The sequence below is a fragment of the Leptodactylus fuscus genome, chromosome 7 (genome assembly GCF_031893055.1).
Source record: "Leptodactylus fuscus isolate aLepFus1 chromosome 7, aLepFus1.hap2, whole genome shotgun sequence".
NCBI classification, from domain to species: Eukaryota; Metazoa; Chordata; class Amphibia; order Anura; family Leptodactylidae; genus Leptodactylus; species Leptodactylus fuscus.
Genome location: NC_134271.1, coordinates 126,307,524 through 126,330,141, shown reverse-complemented (window position 1 = coordinate 126,330,141; position 22,618 = coordinate 126,307,524). Strand labels below are relative to the sequence as shown.

The 22,618-nt window shown below is 43.8% G+C and overlaps 1 protein-coding gene across 1 annotated transcript in view; it reads right to left on the bottom strand.

Moving 5' to 3' along the window:
* Positions 1-2,135: 2,135 nt before the first annotated feature.
* Positions 2,136-22,618, bottom strand: part of INO80 (INO80 complex ATPase subunit) — a 61,139-nt gene continuing 40,656 nt past the window's right edge. The window contains exons 27-36 of the mRNA XM_075283035.1: positions 16,224-16,351; positions 14,022-14,116; positions 13,801-13,873; positions 13,410-13,568; positions 12,937-13,039; positions 9,666-9,754; positions 9,140-9,295; positions 7,152-7,311; positions 4,791-4,991; positions 2,136-3,333 (exon numbers count right to left, since the gene is read on the bottom strand). Of these exons, the coding sequence (XP_075139136.1) occupies positions 3,119-3,333; positions 4,791-4,991; positions 7,152-7,311; positions 9,140-9,295; positions 9,666-9,754; positions 12,937-13,039; positions 13,410-13,568; positions 13,801-13,873; positions 14,022-14,116; positions 16,224-16,351 (1,379 nt within the window). The 3' untranslated portion in view covers positions 2,136-3,118. The remainder of the gene's footprint in view (positions 3,334-4,790; positions 4,992-7,151; positions 7,312-9,139; positions 9,296-9,665; positions 9,755-12,936; positions 13,040-13,409; positions 13,569-13,800; positions 13,874-14,021; positions 14,117-16,223; positions 16,352-22,618) is intronic.

Sequence of the window (22,618 nt, the reverse complement as noted above, 5' to 3'; positions counted from 1 at the left end):
TCTGGTTTTGCGATCCTCCCTAATCTTTCTTTGTCCCACCAGAATTACATTTTATGTGTTCAGCCAACTATGGGTGCCATCTTGTCAAACTAGATCCACCATAAATGTGCTACTACTGGGACCCCCAGCCTCAGAAACCCCCACATGGCTTGTGAAGGAACTGGACAGAGAGTGTAGAAAATACGTCACAATCCAGGAAACTATTGAAGGTATCAGACGGCTCCGTATATTGTATAGTGGCCGAGCTTATGGCTTAGCCCACATTCACTTTGATGGGAGCAGAGCTGTTATACAGTGTACAGAGCTCCATATACTGTATAGCACCAGGCCTGTACAGCTGATTTATATGGGGGTACGGTGTTGGCCCCCACCAATTAGGTATTGATGGCCTATGAATATCAGATATTGAGGCTCTTTTAGAAATGGAAGGCCATGTTCTTTTTGTACGGAAGCAATGCCAGCACTTTGTAATGCAACCAAGGAACTGCATCAGGTTTTCATGCTGATGTAACTCTACAAGGATATTATTTTCTTCATCTATTCTCTGGTTATTCCTTATCTTATCATCCTGCCCTAGAACAATTGCTGCACAGAGGGAACATATTCTGTAGCATCATGGATTCTGCAATCTTCAAGGCGTTTGGATTTGACTCATTCATTTTGACGTTATTATCCCCCTATAGAGACATGAGAGGATTCTCTGTGGTAGTGTAAGGTCTACATGTCATAACCTTGTATATATACGGTACTACTATAGTAATAATAGAGGTGAAAGGAACACTGTTAGCAAATGGATAATACTGAGTAATGGCTAGTGCTAGGCCTGAGGGGACAGAGCATGACAGCCACGTACTCTCTGGGGTGTTCTTCGAATCCACGGTGACCAATGCCCCGACATACCCCACACTAGGTCGAAAGACAAAGGGGCAAATTTATGAAAACTGTCTTGGGGCGGATTCACATGTGCGTCCGGTCTCCGGTTTAACCAATCCGGAAGGTTTATTTCTTCTGCCCCGCGAAACTGGACATGAGACGGAAACCCGGTGTTCAGCCTTCAACCCCTTCACTTGAATGGGTTTGCAGAGGTGACCGCCCGTGTGCGTCTTCTGCCTGTTCGCGGAGAAACCACTTTTTTTTTTAGCTGGACACCAAGCAGGACTTGGTGTCCGGTTAAAAAAAAATGGTTTCCCCACGGAGAGGCAGACGTCGCACACGGGCGGTCACCTCTGCAAACCCATTCAAGTGAATGGGTTGAAAGCTGACTGCCAAGTTTCCATCTCCTGTCCAGTTTTGAGGGGCAGAAGATGGAAACCCGCCGGATTGGCTAAACCGGAGACCAGGCGCAAATATGAACCCGCCTTTAGTTGCCCAGGGCATCCAATTGCAGCACGGCTTTTATCTTACAGTGCTTTAGGAAAATGAAAGCTGTGCTATGATTGGTTAATTTGGGCAAATAAGAGTATTTCTTTAAGGCTAAGGCCCCACATAGTGGGCCACAACAAAAAAGCGTTGTGGGAAAAACCACAGCAGCAACGAATTGCGTTTTTTTCCACAGTGCTTTGTACAGAAAGCCTACCATGGTTTTTGCCGCAGTGTCTTTTCCACGTGAGGCCCCACCCTAAAACAGTTTTCAGAAACTTACGTCAGAGTAGCAGTTCTTCACAGGTTATTCCTTTAAAGGCAGCCATTCCCATTAGACTTTAGTAGGATGAAATAGCTGATCATTTAAAGGGATTCTGTCCAGTTTTAAGCTAAACCCACAGTGGAATAGCCTTAAGAAAGCCTATTCTTCCCCTACCTTTAGAAGTCTGCTCCGCACCGCCGTTCCTTAGATATCCTGGTTTTCGTCCATATGCTAGTTTGTTTTCTCACAGCACTGGGGGCGGTCCCTAGCACTCAAACAGGCCAAGGGCGCAGTCAGACATTTTCCTGTGGCTGAACATCAAAGAAGAGGCGGAGGAGGCGAACAAAAAGAAGGCGGTGCTAGTTTCCTCGCAGCACAGGGGACGCCGTAAAAATGTGCAAATGCTTTTGAGGGTGTTTTTTTTTTTTGTATTTTTGAAAAATCACAAGTACAAAAAGTACCTAAAATTATCTTTGATTTATTCAGATTTTTTTTTTAATCTTCAGTTAGTAAAACAATTTTTTTACATATTTACAAATTTGGATATAAAAATAGACAACACGTTGTAAAGTAGAGAAGAAAAATAACTTTGCATCAGTTTCCTGCTATTCTATGTCTTATGTACACGCTAATGATTATGCTGCAAAACTGACCAAAATGTAAGAGTGCAAATCATCGCAGGGTTCATCTTATACCCCTCTGCAAGCCCTTCCTGCGGCAAGGTGACGATCGGCCTTCATTTACAGATTCATTTCCGCTTCCATAACACTTCTGACTAGGAGTGTATAGGTTACAAGGAGGTAGTAGGCATCACCAATGGCTCCACGCAGATTCCACGTTCCTTTATGTCCTCACCTTACTGTGAGATGACCGGCGTTCTTAGGAATCCTTCCAGAAGTTACTGGCACATAGATTTCATCCATTAGGTAGGTTAGTTCATCGAAAAGGAGCAAATAATACGAAGATGCAAAGCGTTTCCTTTATAGCCTTTGTTTCTTACAAAGTAGTAAAAAACTGGGATCGTGGACCAAAATAAGTTGCTAATATTTCCCATGGTGGGTTATTGCATTTCGATATAAATACGCAAACTTTCAGACAAAATGATTCCGGGGTATTCTGTATTATATTGGTAAGGATTAAGGGAGTATTCCCGTCACATGTATTTATGGCGTATCTACAGGATATCCCATAAATGTGCGATAGATGCAGGTAAGACCTCTGGGACCTGCACCGATCTCCAACCCTACAGCCTGACTGATGCTGCGGCCGCGTTGGCGGCACATGCTTGGCGGTCCTCGCAACGTAACATGTGCAATGTAATGAGGAATCTCTGTAAACTGTTTTACCATACGATTAACATAAGGAGTTTACATCACAGCAAGCTCGGAGACGCGGGAGAATCTTGCAGATGTGCCACGCGTTTCTATGGTGTGTTCATGATGTTCTTCTGTAAATCTTTGGCTGTATATGACCTTGCTAAGTAGAAGCTTCAGATTACAACCCCCCGGGGTTCCCAGTAGTTTTACTGTGTCTTCGCGATGAAGTATCGGGTGTCATGCTGACGGGGTTACTGAGTTTGGAAGTGCCGGGTACGTTGCTTCCTTTACTTAAGGGAGAGTTAATGGGGGAGGAAGAGTTTAAGTGGCTAAATTCTGAGACTCCGTAAGTTCTTAATAAAGGTGCTTGAAGGGTGCTGTTTGTCGGGAGCCCTAAAGAAAGTAAAAGATACCAATTAAAAAAACATAGATGTAAATAGAACGTTAAAAGTGAGTTATAAAGGTCATTGTAATAAATTCTCTATACACTGGATAGGGAATAACTGTTGGTCATGACAATATGAGAGTTCAATTTTATGTACTCCATTCACACAGTGCACACATGAACCCAATTTTGCAGGTACTGTTTTTTCACACAGCCAAAATGCTGTGGCGCCTTAGCCTCACAAGAGATGCCAGCAACGGAGAAGGAGTGGGCAATCTTAAAGGGGTATTCCCACGTCCCTTGCTCACAAGTCTTCGCTGCTGCAAAGACTTCTTTCTTCCTGGTTTTCGATGTCAATTGGTGGGCGGGGTTTCATATGCAAAGCCACACTGTCCTACTACCTCAAGTTTAGCTCCGCCCCCAAATTAGCATGTAGCTCCGCCCAACACATAGCGTCATCCTACGGGACGACTGAAGGGCCTGTGATGTCATCAAAGGTCCTATAACACTTGGATTTAGCTTGTTCTATATAGAGTCGGCTAAATCCTAGTGGGCTAAGGGACCAGGTCCTTCTGCCCACTAGCTTTTAGCCTGCTCTTTATAAGAAAGCTAAATCCTAGTGAGCAGAGGGACCAGGTCCTTTAGCCCACTAGGATTTAGACTGTTTTATATAAGAAAGCAGCACTCATTTCCCCCCTCCTTTATCTGAGAGCAGGAAGCTAGGTCACATGTGTGGTGCAGACACAGGGACAGCTACAGACACAGGCTCGCTCCCGTGTACTTAGCCCCTCCTCCCTCCCCCCTGAGAGCAGGCAGCTACGTCACTTGACATTTGAGCAGATAATCCCAAGGGCCATAGAAACCATTAAACTGCTCCCTTGTGTACGTCCCTGCCTTGCATAACAAGTTCTGAACACCCTTCCCATGATTTGAGTGTTGGCTGTCACTCCACATTACCACAGGATTCCCAGTCCCATGTGGTCACATGACTGCCAGTGCTCCGACACAATAGGCAAAGCAATGGGCTGGATTTAAGGAAGGGGTTGGCTTAGTTGCAGCAAGAAGTAATGGTGCCACTCCTGTTATCAAGGAATGAGGAGGATGCTGGACACCTATCATAACAGACAGTAACTGATGGCAGTCCGTTACCTGTCCGTTGCCCATAGACCTCAATGTTAAAAAAAAACAAAAAACAGACACTTGCTGTCCGGACAGAAAAGTCCTGCATGTAGGATTTTTTTGTCCGCTTGAAAAAACGGAACTGGTTGTAAACGGACACTAAAGGACACAAGATAAAATCCCATTGAAATAAATGAAATTGCAAACAGACCAGCGAGTGTCCGTTGCTAAAACCTTGTACGGACAATAGCCACGGACACTGCTGAACGGACACTGCTGAGCGGACACCAACGGTAGTGTGAGCGCCCCCTTACTATAATAGTTGAAGATTTTATTGGACATTTACCTTTTGATACATTGTATCCATATGCCGCAAATGCTGCAGCAGCTCCAGCCATTGCCCCCGCCATTGCCGCTGCACTGCCAGCTGTGGACTTCCGACTTCGCGATTTCCCCCCCTTAGTTCCATTTCCACCAGTTTTTGTTCGTGCTCGGTTGCGATTTGTGTTCGCTCGTCCACTGGTAGAGGATTCCTGACTGAATATTCCTGTAGAAGAAGAATACAAAATGGTTACCACCATAAAACCCAATTCGTACAAGTGACTCAGATCACATCGGCGACCACATGACTTACTTTTACAGCAATTTTTTAAAAAATTTTATTCAATATTTTAAAGAAACTGTACAGAGAAAACAACTATTTTCCATCTGTGCACCCCTTTCGCACTTTTATGTATATGGCACTCAGATTCAAGTAACTGGCTTCCCAACTCTCCCATATACATGCCTTCTGGGCTTGACTGAGCATGCATGTGTTTTTAATGGGGAGAGGGGAATAACTTTCTGCCAGATACCTCTGGAAGTGATTTAACCCCTTAAAAACTACAGGATCTGGCACTGAGATTAAACACGCCTTGTCCTCCTTCCTACTAAGCCATCATCATAGCCCCATACACATAAGGCACCAAGCTTTTTATGGTCAAATCTCTTATCGAGAGTGTCCAGCAAACTACTGCCAACCCCTATCATCAGCAGATATCAGGAGGGGAAGGGGGGCAACAAACCAAATGGAAGACTAAAGAGAAAATATGGCCTACACAAAGGGCTTGAAGAGGACAGAAAGCCAAATTACTCAATAAATCTATAAAAAAAAGTTACTGTGTCAACTACTGAATAACAATAATGGCTTCCTCAGTATCACTTGAGGATAACAGGCAGAACTAAAACAATTTATTCCAACTTCATAAGCTGAGTATTAGCCAGAATGCCAGTCACTTTGCAGTTACTATAAAACAGTGTTTTTAAGCAAAGTTTCCACAGAAGCAAAACGCTGTGTATTTTACAATGTGGGACTTCAGCCTTAGAATGAAGTCATTTTAGCTGCGGCCTCCTTCCAAGTCCCAGGGTGAGCAGTACCGTGGAGGCCAATGTCGCCCTACACCTGGAGACTACGGACGCCAGTCTCCTCTTTCGGGTCCAGGATGACACCACCGCAGTATGGTGCACCATAACAAACCACAGTACAGCTCGCCCTGAGACTCCGAGGGAGGCCAGAGCTGAGTGAGTCTCACTGGGCAGGGGGATGCAGAGTAGTCACGGAGCCATTTGTGATGCTCAGTAAGACTCTGCCATGTACCCATGCACTTTGGGCTCATTTGCAAAAATGTGTTTTTCTTGAAAATGAGCAGACCATTGTGAAAACAGGACAGTGATTATGATGCAGGACACTAGTTAGGTAATGGGGCTTGCTGCATGACCTTTTCTTTTGCTGACCTCCAGTTTCAAAAAACATTTGACTTATCAATATGGTGGGTGGTCCTGGTGCTCAGACCCCCACTGGTCACTGTGTGCGCTTGATACTGATCAGAGACACAAGCAGAGCCTTGAGCTGTGTATCCTCTTGATCAGCCTGTATAACGCTAAACCTGTGTCCAAGGGGCATAGCCTTCAGCTGATTCTGATGCTTTGCTTCACCACCTGGTCAGGATCCCAGTACCCAGAGTCCACCAATCAAAACCTCTGATGTGTCCAAAGTTTTCTGAGACATATGGGAGATATGAGTTATGTCTAGCATCAGCAACAATGTACGCTACAACACACTACCCGACTGGACATTGTCACTGAATGATACTATTGCTTTGTTTCTCTATATTATTACATTAGGTTTCATTTAGTCTTAACGTCATGTCTCATTACTCTGGAAGCTACACAGACGGCATATCTCTTATAACATGAACCTTTAGCCACTACTTATGTAAAAGTTGTGTCTCAATCCTATGGATGTGGTAATAGTCACGGACCAGAATAACACAGCGCCCTGTCCCAGTGATAGGAAGTCTCCATTTGGGAAGTCCGCTTGGGGATCCCCCAAACGGAAACCTATACGCATTAAAAAGTGGTTACCTGGGAAGCCCACGGACTCCATAGACTATATTGGGGTCTGTGTGGTTTCTGCTCAGTTTCCACTTGAAACATGCGGAGAGAAAAGTCCTGCAAGTGAATGGAGGCATGGCCACATAGATGGACTACAGTTCCATTTAAGAAGGGAACTCAAGGACCCCTGACCTTGTGGGGGTGTTAAATGAATTTCTCCAGGGTGAGACTATTAAAGGATTATTTTATCTTATCAGACCCCCAGCAATCAAGTTTATTCACTGAAATCAGATCAATTAACAGATCTGTATGGTATGTGTAAGTGTATACAGACCATTCAGCGTGTCTGATGCAGAGCCGGTGATAGATGCCGGGGAGTTTGTTCCTCTGGACTGCTGAGCTGAAGAGGAGGGATCATCCACTATCACCAACATATCATTGCTGCTCTCATCGAGTGCGATTGACCCAGTATGGAGTTCACTGCTGATGGAGATCTAGTGAAAGACAACAATATAATGACATGTTTACATTGCTTCTAGAAATGATCTTGCTGTACAATACAATTTACCATTTATAGAGTAACATGTAGGATTATTCTAGAATCACTTTAGTATTTGCGAATAATAATCACTGGACATTGCTTAACTGTGGATATATAGCTGAAGACTCTATTGGTACACCAAATCAGGGAGAACATGAAAGGGGTTTTTATCACATGGTCCATGGGCATAGCTATAAGGGGTGCAGAGGTAGGAGTCACTACCAGGCCCCGGAGGCTTAGGGAGCCCTATGTCCTCTATAGAGCATAATAGGATAACAGTATTCTAAATATCACATGGTAAGTGGGGGCCATGTTATAGAAGCCTACTTTTCATTGAGCGCCCTGATCAGTTGTTTGAAGGGCTGCAGCACTTGGTCCAGCATTGCAGTCTTTTGCCTGTCTAAATTTAAGTGGAGGGATGGTAAAAAGACCACATATGTCATGACTAGGGTTGAGCGATTGTGTTCGGAAAAGATCGGATTCCGATCAGCAATTGAGAAAATTTCTCTATCGTGATCGGAATTCCGAACACAATCTTTTTAGGTGGGATCGAGATCGGTGATTTTTTTTTTTTTTTTTTTAAATGTAGATTGTGAGCCCCACATAGAGCTCACAATGTACATTTTTTCCTATCAGTATGTCTTTTTTTTTTTGGAATATGGGATGGAAATCCATGCAAACACGGGGAGAACATACAAACTCCTTGCAGATGGTTTTATGCCCTTGGCGGGATTTGAACACCAGGACTCCAGCGCTGCAAGGCTGCAGTGCTAACCACTGAGCCACCGTGTGGCCCCTTGAGATCGGTGATCTTTTCCCACAATGCTTTGCTTAGCCTTCACACTGAGTATACGCTGTATACTCAGTGTGAAGGCTCCGCTGCAGGTCCATAGGAATGAATGGAAGCAGTCGACACACAGCCTTAACCCCCTGCGCGCCGGCTGCCTCCATTCATTCTAATGGGAGACTAAACTAAATATCTGTAGTAGCTACTTACCTCCAGAGATGGCTGGTCCGGTGCCCGGTGTGTTCTCCTTCTGCCTCTTGCTGCCGCTCCACGCTGGTCTTCTCGCTGCCCCGCCTCCTTAGTGTTTAAAGAGCTAGGAAGGCGGGGCTTGTGGCTTAGGAGAGTGTAGGCGGGTACGGGGCGGGGAGACGTGACGTCTCCCCTCCCAGTACCCGCCCACACTCTCCTAACCCGCCCACACTCTCCTAACCTGGCAGGGAGGGGGCAGCGAAGCGAGAACAGTGTGGAGCGGCAGCGAGAGGAAGAAGGAGAACACACCGGGCACCGGACCAGCCATCTCTGGAGGTAAGTGGACACCATGGGGGACTAAGTAGCCAGAGGATTAAAAAAAAATCCTCTGGCTACTTTAGTGATTCACTACACAGCGTGGATTCTAACAATTGTTAGATTCCATGCTGTATAGTGAATAGGATTGCTTTTAAAATCCGATCTCCGATTAATAAAAAAAATCCCACTGACTTGCATTGGGATCGGAATTGGGATCGAGATCGGGTTCGAATGAAAAATGATCAGAAATCGGATTTTAAAATCGATCCTGAAAAGTCAAGATCGGCTCAACCCTAGTCATGACTGTAAGAGGTAATGAGGGTACCCGGACTTACCTAGTGGTTAGAATAATAGACCACAGAGGACTGAGTAATACTTACAATGCTCAGTACAAGACACTCCATAAAAATACCTGGCTCCGCACAATCTAATGGAGCTACATGTTTCGGTCAATGAGTTACTGACAAAACATGGAGGCGACACTCACTTCACTGAAAGGACTGGGCATTGCAGAGTCCACACTGATAAAGGAGTCATCTCCATCCGCAGACAGGTTGGAGTTATCAGCTGACGGCACAAATGGGATGACCAGGTTAATGCCATCTTTTTTCTTTCTCCCATCAATCTCATCTTCTTTCTTCTTCTGCGATGGAAATAAATGAGTAAAGCTGGTCAGTAACGTACAAAAAGACAAATCATAACATCGATCGGTAGACGGATGTAGAATGAGATGTAATTCACACTCATGATATTTTCTAGACCAGGAGGACACAACACCTCTGGGTAAGGAAAAATGGTGTGTGAGGCACAAATGCACTAAAAGACGCAAATGGAGGCCAAAAAAAACGCCATGCGCCAAAATTTGCAATTTCTACCGAACATTTTATGGCATATTTTTCTTTTAAAATATATGTAAAAGGTTTCTATAACAACAATACTTCAGGCATTTTATTGGGTTAGTAAGACAAAGTAGAGCAAGTTGTGCATAAAACAAAAGTTAGGGAGGAAATAACCTTTTCTGCATATTTCTCCCTTTTCCTCTTCCGTTCTTTGACTTTGTTGGTCTCTTCTTGCTGTCTCTTCTCCTCTTGTCTCTGGCGTACTACAGAAATATAACATAACATGAAACATTACAATGTTATAGATAGGTGGGATTTTGGAGAGTGTTATTCTTAGGACCTGTGCTCTCTTACATTTGGGGGCAGATTGCATGTCACAAGTACGGAGGAGAGCAGTGGCATAACTAGGAATGGCGGGGCCCCGTGGCGAACTTTTGACATGGGCCCCCCTCCCTGACCGACACCGATGCTGCAGACCTCGACCGAACCCCCTCCTACGCATTCCTGCGCATTCTATTATGCCCCATAGTGGCCCCTTCACACAGTATTATGTCCCATAGTGGCCCCTTCACACAGTATTATGCCCCATAGTGGCCCCTTCACACAGTATTATGTCCCATAGTGGCCCCTTCACACACTATTATGCCCCATAGTGGCCCCTGCACACGATATTATACCCCATAGTGGCCCCTGCACGCAGTATTATCCCCCATAGTGGCCCCTGCACATAGTATTATGCTCCATAGTGGCCCCTGCACACAGTATTATCCCCCATAGTGACCCCTGCACACAGTATTATGTCGCATAGTGGCCCCTGCACACAGTATTATGTCCCATAGTGTCCCCTGCACACAGTATTATCCCCCATAGTGGCCCCTGCACACAGTATTATGTCCCATAGTGACCCCTGCACACAGTATTATCCCCCATAGTGGCCCCTGCACACAGTATTATGTCGCATAGTGGCCCCTTCACACACTATTATGCCCCATAGTGGCCCCTGCACACGGTATTATACCCCATAGTGGCCCCTGCACACGGTATTATCCCCCATAGTGGCGCCTGCACACAGTATTATGTCCCATAGTGACCCCTGCACACAGTATTATCCCCCATAGCGGCCCCTGCACACAGTATTATGTCCCATAGTGACCCCTGCACACAGTATTATCCCCCATAGTGGCCCCTGCACACAGTATTATCCCCAATAGTCGCCCCTGCACACAGTATTATCCCCAATAGTGGCCCCTGCACACAGTATTATCCCCCCATAGTGGCCCCTGTAAAAAGTATTATCCCCAACAGTGGCCCCTGCACACAGTATTATGTCCCTCTGTGGACACCCATAAACAATTATTATACTCTGGGGTCTTTTCAGACCCCAGAGTATAATAATCGGAGACCCGGGGGAATAAAAACATAAAAAAACTACTGTTGCTTACTAGAGATGAGCGAACACCCAAACGTTCGAAGTTCGAAATCCGATTCGAACAGCCGCTCACTGTTCGAACGGGTTTCGAACCCCATTATAGTCTATGGGGAACATATATTCGTTAAGGGGGAAACCCAAATCCGTGTCTGGAGGGTCACCAAGTCCACTATGACACCCCAGGAAATGATACCAACACCCTGGAATGACACTGGGACAGTAGGGGGAGCATGTCTGGGGGCATATAAGTCACTTTATTACATGGAAATCCCTGTCAGCTTGCGATTTTCGCAAGCTAACTTTTTCCCATAGGAATGCATTGGCCAGCGTTGATTGGCCAGTCTTCAGAATTCGGCCAATCATCGCTGGCTCTGCCGGAGGAGGCGGAGTCTAAGATCACTCCACACCAGTCTCCATTCAGGTCCGACCTTAGACTCCGCCTCCTCTGGCAGAGCCAGCGCTGATTGGCCGAATTCTGAAGACTGGCCAATCAACGCTGGCCAATGCATTCCTATGGGTATGCGGTGATGCAGCTGAAATGAGCGAGTGCACACACTCACCTCTGCTGTGCAGAGACTCAGCAGTGTCGAGCCAGTTCTGCTCAACTACACCGTGTGCCGGTCGGCTCTGCTGTGCGAGCTCGGCACACACTCAGCTCTGCTGATTCTGTATACTGATTCTGTATACTGGCCAATCAACGCTGGCCAATGCCAGCGGTGATGCAGAGCTGAGTGTGTGCCGAGCTCGCACAGCAGAGCCGACCGGCACACGGTGTAGTTGAGCAGAACTGGCTCGACACTGCTGAGTCTCTGCACATCTTTTGTATCTCATTCGGCCAATCAACGCTGCTCAATGCATTCGTATGGGAAAAAAGTTTATCTCACAAAAAACACAATTACACACCCGATAGATCCCCAAAAAGTTATTTTTAATAACATTCCCCCATAAATAAAGGTTATCCCTAGCTATCCCTGCCTGTACAGCTATCCCTGTCTCATAGTCACAAAGTTCACAGTCTCCTATGACCCGGATTTGAAATCCACTATTCGTTTAAAATGGAGGTCACCTGATTTCGGCAGCCAATGACTTTTTCCGATTTTTTTCAATGCCCCCGTTGTCGTAGTTCCTGTCCCACCTCCCCTGCGCCGTTATTGGTGCAAAAAAAGCGCCAGGGAAGGTGGGAGGGGAATCGAATTTTTTTGGAGTTTGCCACGTGGTGTCCGTATGGAATCGAACATCTCGAACAGCCTGATATCCGATCGAACATGTGTTCGATAGAACACTGTTCGCTCATCTCTATTGCTTACCTGTCCCCGGCTCCTATGCTGTCTTCTCCGCTGCCGTCCCTCTTCAATGACGCCGGACGTCACATGACCCGGGACGCAGGCCGGGTTCATGTGACGTCAAAAACGTCAGTCAACTAGGAAGGAAGCCTGGCAGGATCGTGGAGAGGTAAGTAACAGTGTTTTTTATGTTTGTTACCTCTCCCGGGCCTCTATTCATTATACTCGGGGGTCCGAAAAGACCTCCAAGTATAATGATAGCAGCAGTAGCGGCTGTCACCGGGCCCCTAATGTCCCGGGCCTTGTGGCAGCTTCCTCCGCTGCTATGATGGTAGTTACGCCACTGGACGAGAGTCAAATGCACCAAACTACTGTGCTTCATTTAATGCAGGAATTTACTTTATGCACTGCCACTTATATACACTGCCTCCAGGGGGCGTGGTGTAGTCTGAGACACAACCCTGCCTCATTATTAAATCAGGCTGTTGTTCTCTCCCTCTTCCTGAAGCTCTGCCTTCTCAGACTGGCTGCCGTGTCTATCACAAGCTCATGTTAAAGTCGGGGCACAGAGAGCTCATTCTTTTTACAGCAGGGTCAGAATGATCACTAAACCGCCAATGAGAAAAAGATGAATGTGATATTGCCGCATAATGGGGAGAGGTCTTCAGTAAGGGGAGTCTGGAGGGTCACAACCCCCTTTGACAATAGCTTTCCAAATGATTCAGTAACTTACATTTCTTCTCCAGTTCCTCATCATCCAAAAGCAGACTGACCACTTCTTTTGGCTTGAGAGTATCTGGTTTGAAGTTTCCTCCAGAGATCACTACTCGCTGGATCTGTAAGAAAAGACCAGACGTGAATATGAAAAATGCAACAAACCAAAACCGGTAACAAAAGATGTGGAAAAATATTGTATGATATACTGTACATTGACTTGAATGCCATATGACTAGGAACGGTATCTCCAAATAGACTCTCCAACTTTATGCAGAACCTCTAATCTACCATGGAAAGAACCGCCAAAATATCAACTATAAGAATCAGGAAAGGGAACAGACAGTGGTGTATAAAATCCTTTCCCCTTCCCTGATTCTTATACCTATTACTAGATACTATACTAAAATAGTATAATAAAAGGTTTGTGCCTTGTCAATGGATTCTCCAGCGTAAGTACATGATAAGAAACAGTGACGGATTGCGCCTCACCTCGCTCTTCTCTTTTGCCCTCTGAAGTATCCGTTCTTCTATGGTGCCCTTACAAATCAATCTGTAAACGGTGACTTGTTTGGTCTGACCCAGGCGGTGAGCTCGGTCCATGGCCTGTTGATCCACTGTAGGATTCCAGTCGCTATCATAGAAAATCACCTAAATAAAAAAGAGAAAAAAAATGTCCAGGTTTAGTCTGTCAGGGTTAGGTATAAATGGCAGCTTTAACATGGTCTCCTGATACTCCCAGCACACTCAACAAGAAATTTTGGTCAACCTATTGCTGGATATACAGTATCTGAACAATCCAATAAATTACATTAAATGTATTAATTCAGAGTTTTTCTGTGTCTTAACATTATGATCTATCAGTAGATCTCAAATGCCTTACCGTATCAGCAGCCGTGAGATTAATACCCAGGCCGCCAGCTCTGGTACTCAACAGGAACACAAATATGTCAGTCCTAAGGAAAAAATAGATATACACTTAGTGGAAAGTTTATCATCTCATCACATAATGTAAAGGGTAGCAATAAAGGGAAATATACTTCCAAGTTACATGTATGCTAAATATTCCCCATATAACCCATGTGCGTTATCCAATCACTTTACCTGCTCTGAAAGTCAGCCACCATGTCTCGTCTCTCAGAAATCTTGGAAGAGCCATCTAATCGCATGTAAGTGTGCTTTCTGTATACCATATATTCCTATCGAGAAAAATAGCAATGACACAAATTAAACCAATGCCAATGTAATCTCCTACTTGTACCCACTAGTGTGAAGTGGAGCTCTGTGATATATAGGGTTATATGATAGAGGAGAGAAGCTGAGCTCTGTGATATATAGGGTTATATGATAGAGAAGAGAAGCTGAGCTCTGTGATATATAGGATTATATGATAGAGGAGAGAAGCTGAGCTATGTGATATATAGGGCTATATGATAGATGGAGAGAAGCTGAGCTCTGTGATATATAGGGCTATATGATAGATGGAGAGAAGCTGAGCTCTGTGATATATAGGGTTATATGATAGAGGAGGGAAGCTGAGCTCTGTGATATATAGGGTTATATGATAGAGGAGAGCAGCTGAGCTCTGTGATATATAGGATTATATGATAGAGGAGAGAAGCTGAGCTCGGTGATATATAGGGTTATATGATAGAGGAGAGAAGCTGAGCTCTGTGATATATAGGGCTATATGATAGATGGAGAGAAGCTGAGCTCTGTGATATATAGGATTATATGATAGAGAGAGAAGCTGAGCTCTGTGATATATAGGGTTATATGATAGAGGAGAGAAGCTGAGCTCTGTGATATATAGGGCTATATGATAGATGGAGAGAAGCTGAGCTCTGTGATATATAGGATTATATGATAGAGGAGAGAAGCTGAGCTCGGTGATATATAGGGTTATAGTATAGAAGGAGAGAAGCTGAGCTCTGTGATATATAGGGTTATATGATAGAGGAGAGAAGCTGAGCTCTGTGATATATAGGGTTATATGATAGAGGAGAGAAGCTGAGCTCTGTGATATATAGGGCTATATGATAGATGGAGAGAAGCTGAGCTCTGTGATATATAGGATTATATGATAGAGGAGAGAAGCTGAGCTCGGTGATATATAGGGTTATAGTATAGAAGGAGAGAAGCTGAGCTCTGTGATATATAGGGTTATATGATAGAGGAGGGAAGCTGAGCTCTGTGATATATAGGGTTATATGATAGAGGAGAGCAGCTGAGCTCTGTGATATATAGGATTATATGATAGAGGAGAGAAGCTGAGCTCGGTGATATATAGGGTTATATGATAGAGGAGAGAAGCTGAGCTCTGTGATATATAGGGCTATATGATAGATGGAGAGAAGCTGAGCTCTGTGATATATAGGGTTATATGATAGAGGAGAGAAGCTGAGCTCTGTGATATATAGGGCTATATGATAGATGGAGAGAAGCTGAGCTCTGTGATATATAGGATTATATGATAGAGGAGAGAAGCTGAGCTCGGTGATATATAGGATTATATGATAGAGGAGAGAAGCTGAGCTATGTGATATATAGGGCTATATGATAGATGGAGAGAAGCTGAGCTCTGTGATATATAGGGTTATATGATAGAGGAGAGAAGCTGAGCTCTGTGATATATAGTGTTATATGATAGAGAAGAGAAGCTGAGCTCTGTGATATATAGGATTATATGATAGAGGAGAGAAGCTGAGCTATGTGATATATAGGGCTATATGTAGATGGAGAGAAGCTGAGCTCTGTGATATATAGGGATATATGATAGGGAGAGAAGCTGAGCTCTGTGATATATATGGTTATATGATAGAGGAGAGAAGCTGAGCTCTGTGATATATAGGGTTATATGATAGAGGAGAGAAGCTGAGCTATGTGATATATAGGGCTATATGTAGATGGAGAGAAGCTGAGCTCTGTGATATATAGGGTTATATGATAGAGGAGAGAAGCTGGGAGAGAAGCTGAGCCCTGTGATATACAGGGTTATATGACAGAGGAGAGATGGCACCATTTTTGGTTCAAATATATATATATATATATATATATATATATATATATATATATATAAATGCATATCTACTATAATGTTTATTAAAATATTATGATAAAGCAGATCTCGCCACATTTAGCCATATGAAATAAATTATAGATCTGCATAGCACACTAGATGTAAAGAGATCTGCCATCTAATAGGCTCCGCCATAACATTTGACCTCTGATGAAGAGGACTAATGGATAGAGGTCACTACGATGTATGCAAGAGATCATATAGGATTTCTCCAGACAGTCCATTACCTCCAGCAAGTCTATCATGCGAGTCATCTGAGAGTAAATAAGAACTCGATGTCCTTGTGACTTGAGACGTGTGAGCAGCAGGTCCAGTGCATACAGCTTCCCACTGTCAGTGATGAGACTCTCCTTGTCTGTAGAATCAGATAGTAGAATATTAGAGAAAGCAATGAAGGCTTTACCCATCAGCAGCATCAAAATGTCACAGGAATACAGAACTTATAGAAGTATATGACAAAATCTCAAGGCAAAAACATGAGGCGGGGAAAAAAAAAGTTTCTAACTAAGTATCTGGTCTGTCTAATATCCCTGGTCATGTTTCACGGAGACACAGGGGAGGATACAAACATAAAAAACAGTGTTAATTACCTCTCCTGGGCTCCAGCGCACTCCCTGCTGATGTTGGCCATCCTCAACGACGTAAGGGACGTCACGTGAGCCAGGGCTTGTGTCGCGACACATAAGGACACAAGCCCGGCCCACGTGATGTCAGGGACATCGTATAAGTAGGCCTGAAGCCTGCCAGAGCCTAGGAGAGGTAAGTAACAGTGGGTTTTTTTTTTTTGTTAACCTCACCTCCCCTGGTTCTCTGATCATTATACTCAGGGGCATGAAAAGAACCCCCTCCCTGAGTATAATGAAAGTGTTTGTGGGGTTCGGGGGCCCGCGGCCTCACTTACTGATCCAGTCTCCTGCTCATAGAGGCCACCGCAGAAGGGGAAGCACCGGCAGCCGTTAGCAGGAGCCAGGATCGGTAAGGAAATAGGGCCTGTTACCTACTGGAGTTACTCTAGCAAGTAACAGGCTTTTTAAAACCAAAATCTGCAGTGGAAGCAGCTGCCGCTGGGCCCCCGGATATCCCAGGCCCTGGTAGTTACTCCCCTGCCTCCACTACAACAGGGCTTCAGTGTTCAGCAAATGAGAACCCTGCTGCTGACCTAAGGACCAGGTATTTGAGGGCAGCAGAAGAAGCGGACCATGTAAACCCTCAATTCTGCTACCCTCACATATTTACAAAGAAACCTCAGATGCATATATAATACAATCCACTTTTGCGTGTATCAAAAAAGTTTATTAATTAAATAATCACCCTATAGATAGAGCGGCAGACACCGTTCTGGTAGACGTGGTAAGAATACTACAAAGGTAGAAAGTAGAAGCGATAATAGTATATCAACTAACAAAATGAAGTAAATGAAGAAAAGAGAAATCTAAATCCATCCATATTTGTTGTTACCCCCCTCCCCACCCCTTTGCCTTCCATCAATTGTTCTAGGCACACAGACAGACAGTTTTTGAAGGAACTCGGCAGGGAGGTTGTTCCCGCCATCTTGGAGAACTAAGCCCAGATGTGGATGTAGGCTTGCTCCAATCCATCTGTCACTTCATGTAATCCCAGACAGACTGGATGATGATGAGATCAGGGCTCTGTGGGGGCTGGATCATCACTTCCAGGACTCCTCCTCCAAAGGGCAAAGGTCACACCAAATATTGATGAGATTTGGATTTCTCTTTTCTTCATTCACTCCATTTTATGAATAGACAAAAATAAACTATTAACACTTCTATTTCCAAAAGCTTTTTTACTTTGCGGCATTTTATTTTCACACCTGCTTTAAACTTTTGCACAGTAATATATGTAAAATATTACATATATATATATATATATATATATATATATATATATATATATATATATATATATTCCACTTTTATCACACAGAGCCATGTTAAGGTGCAAACAACAACACTGACAGCGAGATGAATGGTTTCCTGATGTACGGTATGCATGCTGGTTGCAGTGAATCTTACTGAGAAGAACCCAGTGTGATAAAGGTGACATCACCGATACCTATAGCAGTGATGTCACTGGGCTGGCTCAGCATCTTCTCTGGACAGAAGACAAGTGGCCAGCGTGCTGAGTAGAGTAGCGATCCCTCTAGATCACCAAAGAGACCAGACTATAGATCATTATGGGGGGGCATCACCCTCCTTAGCATTCAGAGATACGCTTTACATCAGCCACATGGATGGAGTGTAGAAATCTGGAAACTTAGAGATTTAGCCTATGAATCTGTCGAAAAGAAAAGCTGTGTTTGTTGCCTATATCAACCAATCACCACACCTCTTTCATTTCTTATAGTGTTCTTAAAAAATGAAAGCTGCCCTTTATAGAGAGAAACGTGGGCATGCTCTGTGACCTGTGCAGAGAGAAACGTGGGCATGCTTTGTGACCTGCGCAGAGGTTACTGTGCAGGGAGGGGGCGGTAATGAGCGGTGACTAATGTGTATGTCATATATAGATGTAACCCTGCCTGCACAGATAATGAGGTGACTGCTCAGAAGTGATCTCTACAGAACAGGAAATGTCAGCCCATTATGAGGCTCACTGATGGATTTCTAAATATTTTATAGAAAAACTGGCCTAGAATAATAGAAGAAAGAAAAAAAAAAAAGAAACCCCAGACACTCTTAAACTGTATGTTTAACATAGACTTGATATAAACAATAGGCCATTTCCTGATTAGGGTGATTTGAGAGATTTACTAAACTAAAATGGGCCATATATATATATATATATATATATATATATATATATATATATATATATATATATATATATATATTATCTTGTACGTTATTGATTGAAATCTCTGCCTTCTTGGGGCATGTGTCTGTGGCACGTCATTTCATACGATATCATGGAGGTGATGTCACAAAACTCAGATTCAAAGCAATTGAGGTAGTCCGGCCACCCAGAAGAGGTGGGGACTGGGACAACTTCATTTTGCAAAAGGAAACAGAATGGATATACAGGCTGGATACTTTGTATCCTAATGGTCTAAATGAACAGATGGACTTTACTTGTTTTATTTCGCAAAAATGATTGGATCATAGATTATAGTGTGAACATGCACGATGCACACCTATATTGTACAATTATATCGTGTATCTTCTGGATTCAATACCTCTCTTAATTTTCTACACGGGTTATCTGTTACCTTGATCTGAGATATGTTTATGCCGAAGTGAATGCTGGTGCTTTGAAGTGACATCCAAATGATGTCTCACATACAGTAGTTGGTATGTCTCTAGGAGGGGACACACTAGCCTAGATACTTACCTGGGTGAATAGTTTTTGATAAAGCGATGACGTCTGTATTTTGTTATATTCCCTGATGATATCGGGACTATGGGCTCCAGCTGAATATTTCTTTGCTGCAATAGGACACCTTGTTACTAAATTTAGTTCTATTGAACAATATCCTCCTCCAAACAATTATTATCCGGTTCTGGCACAGGGAAAGTGGGTATGCCAGAGATTCTGGAAGGGATATAGCTCGGTTAAGTACTTACCACATGCTCCGTAGTATTTAATGGTACGGGGTTAAAATAACCCGTAACAGGACTGCTTAGCATCAGAGGTTAACTGCAGCCTGTCAGCATGATTGTATGCGGTGGTAGCTATAGAGTGGCAAGAAGTACTATAGCAGTGAGGCTATGAGCTTCGGATGTAGTGGAGGTAGCGGAGCTTTTAGTATGCGCATGCGCGATTGTTTCCATGTTCCACAATGTTGGTATACGCAATCTATTGTGTATTGAGCGTATCACGCATGCGTGGAGGAGTGTCCACAGCAGTGCCTTGATTGGAGGCTTGAGAAGAATTGGGAGGAGCCTGGTCCTTAAATAGTGGAGGTCTTTCAGTGCGCGGCACCGCCGGTATCAGAGCGGTCATACTGCGGCCACGCTGCATGTTTGTTTGAAAATGAGAATAGCCCCTGATGATTCTCTAACGGAGTTGAAACGCGTAGGGCAGAAACAATTGAAAGACAGGGCTATTTAGCTTCATGTCTGTGTTAGCACCACCATAAGGAGTATTTTATATAGTATGTATATATATATATATATATATATATATATATATATATACTATATCTTGTACGTTATTGATTGAAATCTCTGCCTTCTTGAGCTTAGGAGTCCAGTGGGCGGGTTCTAACCAATGATTGACAGTCTTTTCTCCGCCCACTGGACTCCAGGGCCCAGACTGAGCAGAGATATACATGAATAACATATACGTGATACTGAATAACATGCCGCCTGCATTTTCAGTGTGACACGTTCCCTTTAAAACTGTGCACAAGACGCCGCCATTTTGGTACTAAGTGTACGTTACCACAGCAGCAGTTTACAGGCAGTTGCTAGGGAGCGGGTTAAACTGCTTTAAATGTCAGTGAAAGGAAAGTTTTCCTTTAAGTAATTCTGCTTTGCTGAAGCGGCCAACAGACGGGGCGCTGATCACAGCCTTGTAACGTTATTTCAGGAAAGCCGAACATCCTGTTTGTAGTTTTTGTAATAAACACACTTTGAAAACAATACGCTCGGCTTCGGACATTTCTTTAACCCTTTTGATAACAAGCTTCAAAGTACAATGGCGACATGTGAACTATATCTGAGGCAAGGCACTGTGTGTTTAATTATATATATATATAATTATATATATATATATATATATATATATATATATATATATATATATATATATATATATATTCTGAAATTTCCCCACTGTGGGACTATTAAAGGATTATCTTATCTTATATATACACACACAACGCACCCAAGATAGAGATTTGGGATTGCCGCAATACTCAGCATGTAGTTATGTCTTACACAGATATGTAAATGATTGTGGGTGTGGTCTAATTAGACATTGGGTCTTGCCACAAGAGGGTGGAAAAGTGTTAAACTACAGGCTCACAGAAGCCACTTTTGGGTAGTGTATCTGTAGGCAAGAGATCATTGACTACTAGACAGTCCTCTGCCCTCAAAGGAATATAGTATACCTGATACGGACTTAGAGAGGGGTGTATAACTGGTCTGAGAGAAGCAGAATGGTCAGTTTGACAAAATGTCCGCCATCTAGGCCGCACTAACCTAGCCGCTAGGTTCTAGTAGCAGTGACTAGGAGTGGGCACTCACACACAGAGAACAGCCCAGACAGATACCCATCTTGTAGACTACTAGTTGTGAAGGGTACAGGTGCATAGTGGTTTGGCTTCATCCAATCTGTACCTGATGAAGGCATCGAAGTCTGACCATTAATGAAGTGTCACATAAGGCAGACTCTTCTTACTTCGTCTTTGATTGATTTCCTACACCAATCTAAATAAATTCCCCCATCAGGGAAATGAGGCTTCTTAAAGGGGATGTCTAGGATAGGAAGATTTTCAATACAGATGACCTATCTACAATAACAGATCTGTCAGGGTCCGACAACCGAACCAATCAGTTGACGGAAACCATATACTATGTATATGGCCGGAAACAGCCATGTTCCTATTGAAGTGAATGGGAGCGGGGCTGTAGCGATCAGATGCCCCGCTCCCATTTACATTCATATACCTAGCATATGGCTTTTTGTGGCGGGGTCAGTTGATCCGATTTGATACCACGTGCCATGGCTTCCATCTACGTCAGTTTTCTGGTGTAACTGGATTAGTAAATCCCCAAAATGTCTGTAAAAGTGATTCAAAATAAATTATAATAATAAAATTCTTTGGCAACCACCAGTGAAGTAATTTGGTCATACTGGGAACATATCGGTGACATCATCGCACATTGAGGCGAGGAAATATGGTCGTGGTCTGTAGATAACTACAGAAGTGATCATGGGAGTGGGCTGGGAAGCGAATCTTTATAACCATAGAATATTGTAATATGGAATATTGTAATAAACATAGTATATAGGATATACATACAATGTAATGTTAGGGAGCGGGCTCTGCCACCTGTTATCTCAAGCATAACACCATTTCATGGATAAGAGCGCCACCTAGTGTCTGAAGATCGCCGTGCGCCGTAACCGCGTCTTAGGAATTTATGGTGGGAATGTACGACACATGCTCTCACAACAGGAAATCAGACCACCTTGTTTAAAAACATTTTGCCGGAAACATTTCCTCTGGGTCTTCCTACTTGAGGGTTTGTTTTTCCCTGAACAAATTTCAGAGAGGATTCAGGGCAGCCCCCCCCCCCCCCTCCCCCTTTCAGTGCACATCCTCAAAAAAACGTGTCATGGAGATAAAAAAAGGGATTAGCTGACCTTATCTGAGGATTACGGCTGGCGCTGGAACATAATAAGCCTTCTATGATACGTCCAGAGGGCGCTTTACGGTTATTAATACAGTGACAAATGAAGCGGCCATTTAACTTCTCTTAAAGGGATTTTCTGAGACACTAGAAAATCTGGAAAAAAAATTAAAAAATGCACCACTCACCTGATCTTCCCAACATTATTCCAGCACCATGGCTCCGGTTTTCTCGCTGGTCTTTGTTTCCAGCCCTAATTTAGGGGAGGGGGGGGGGGGGGGGGGAGTGTTGTTCAATGCCAGAAACAA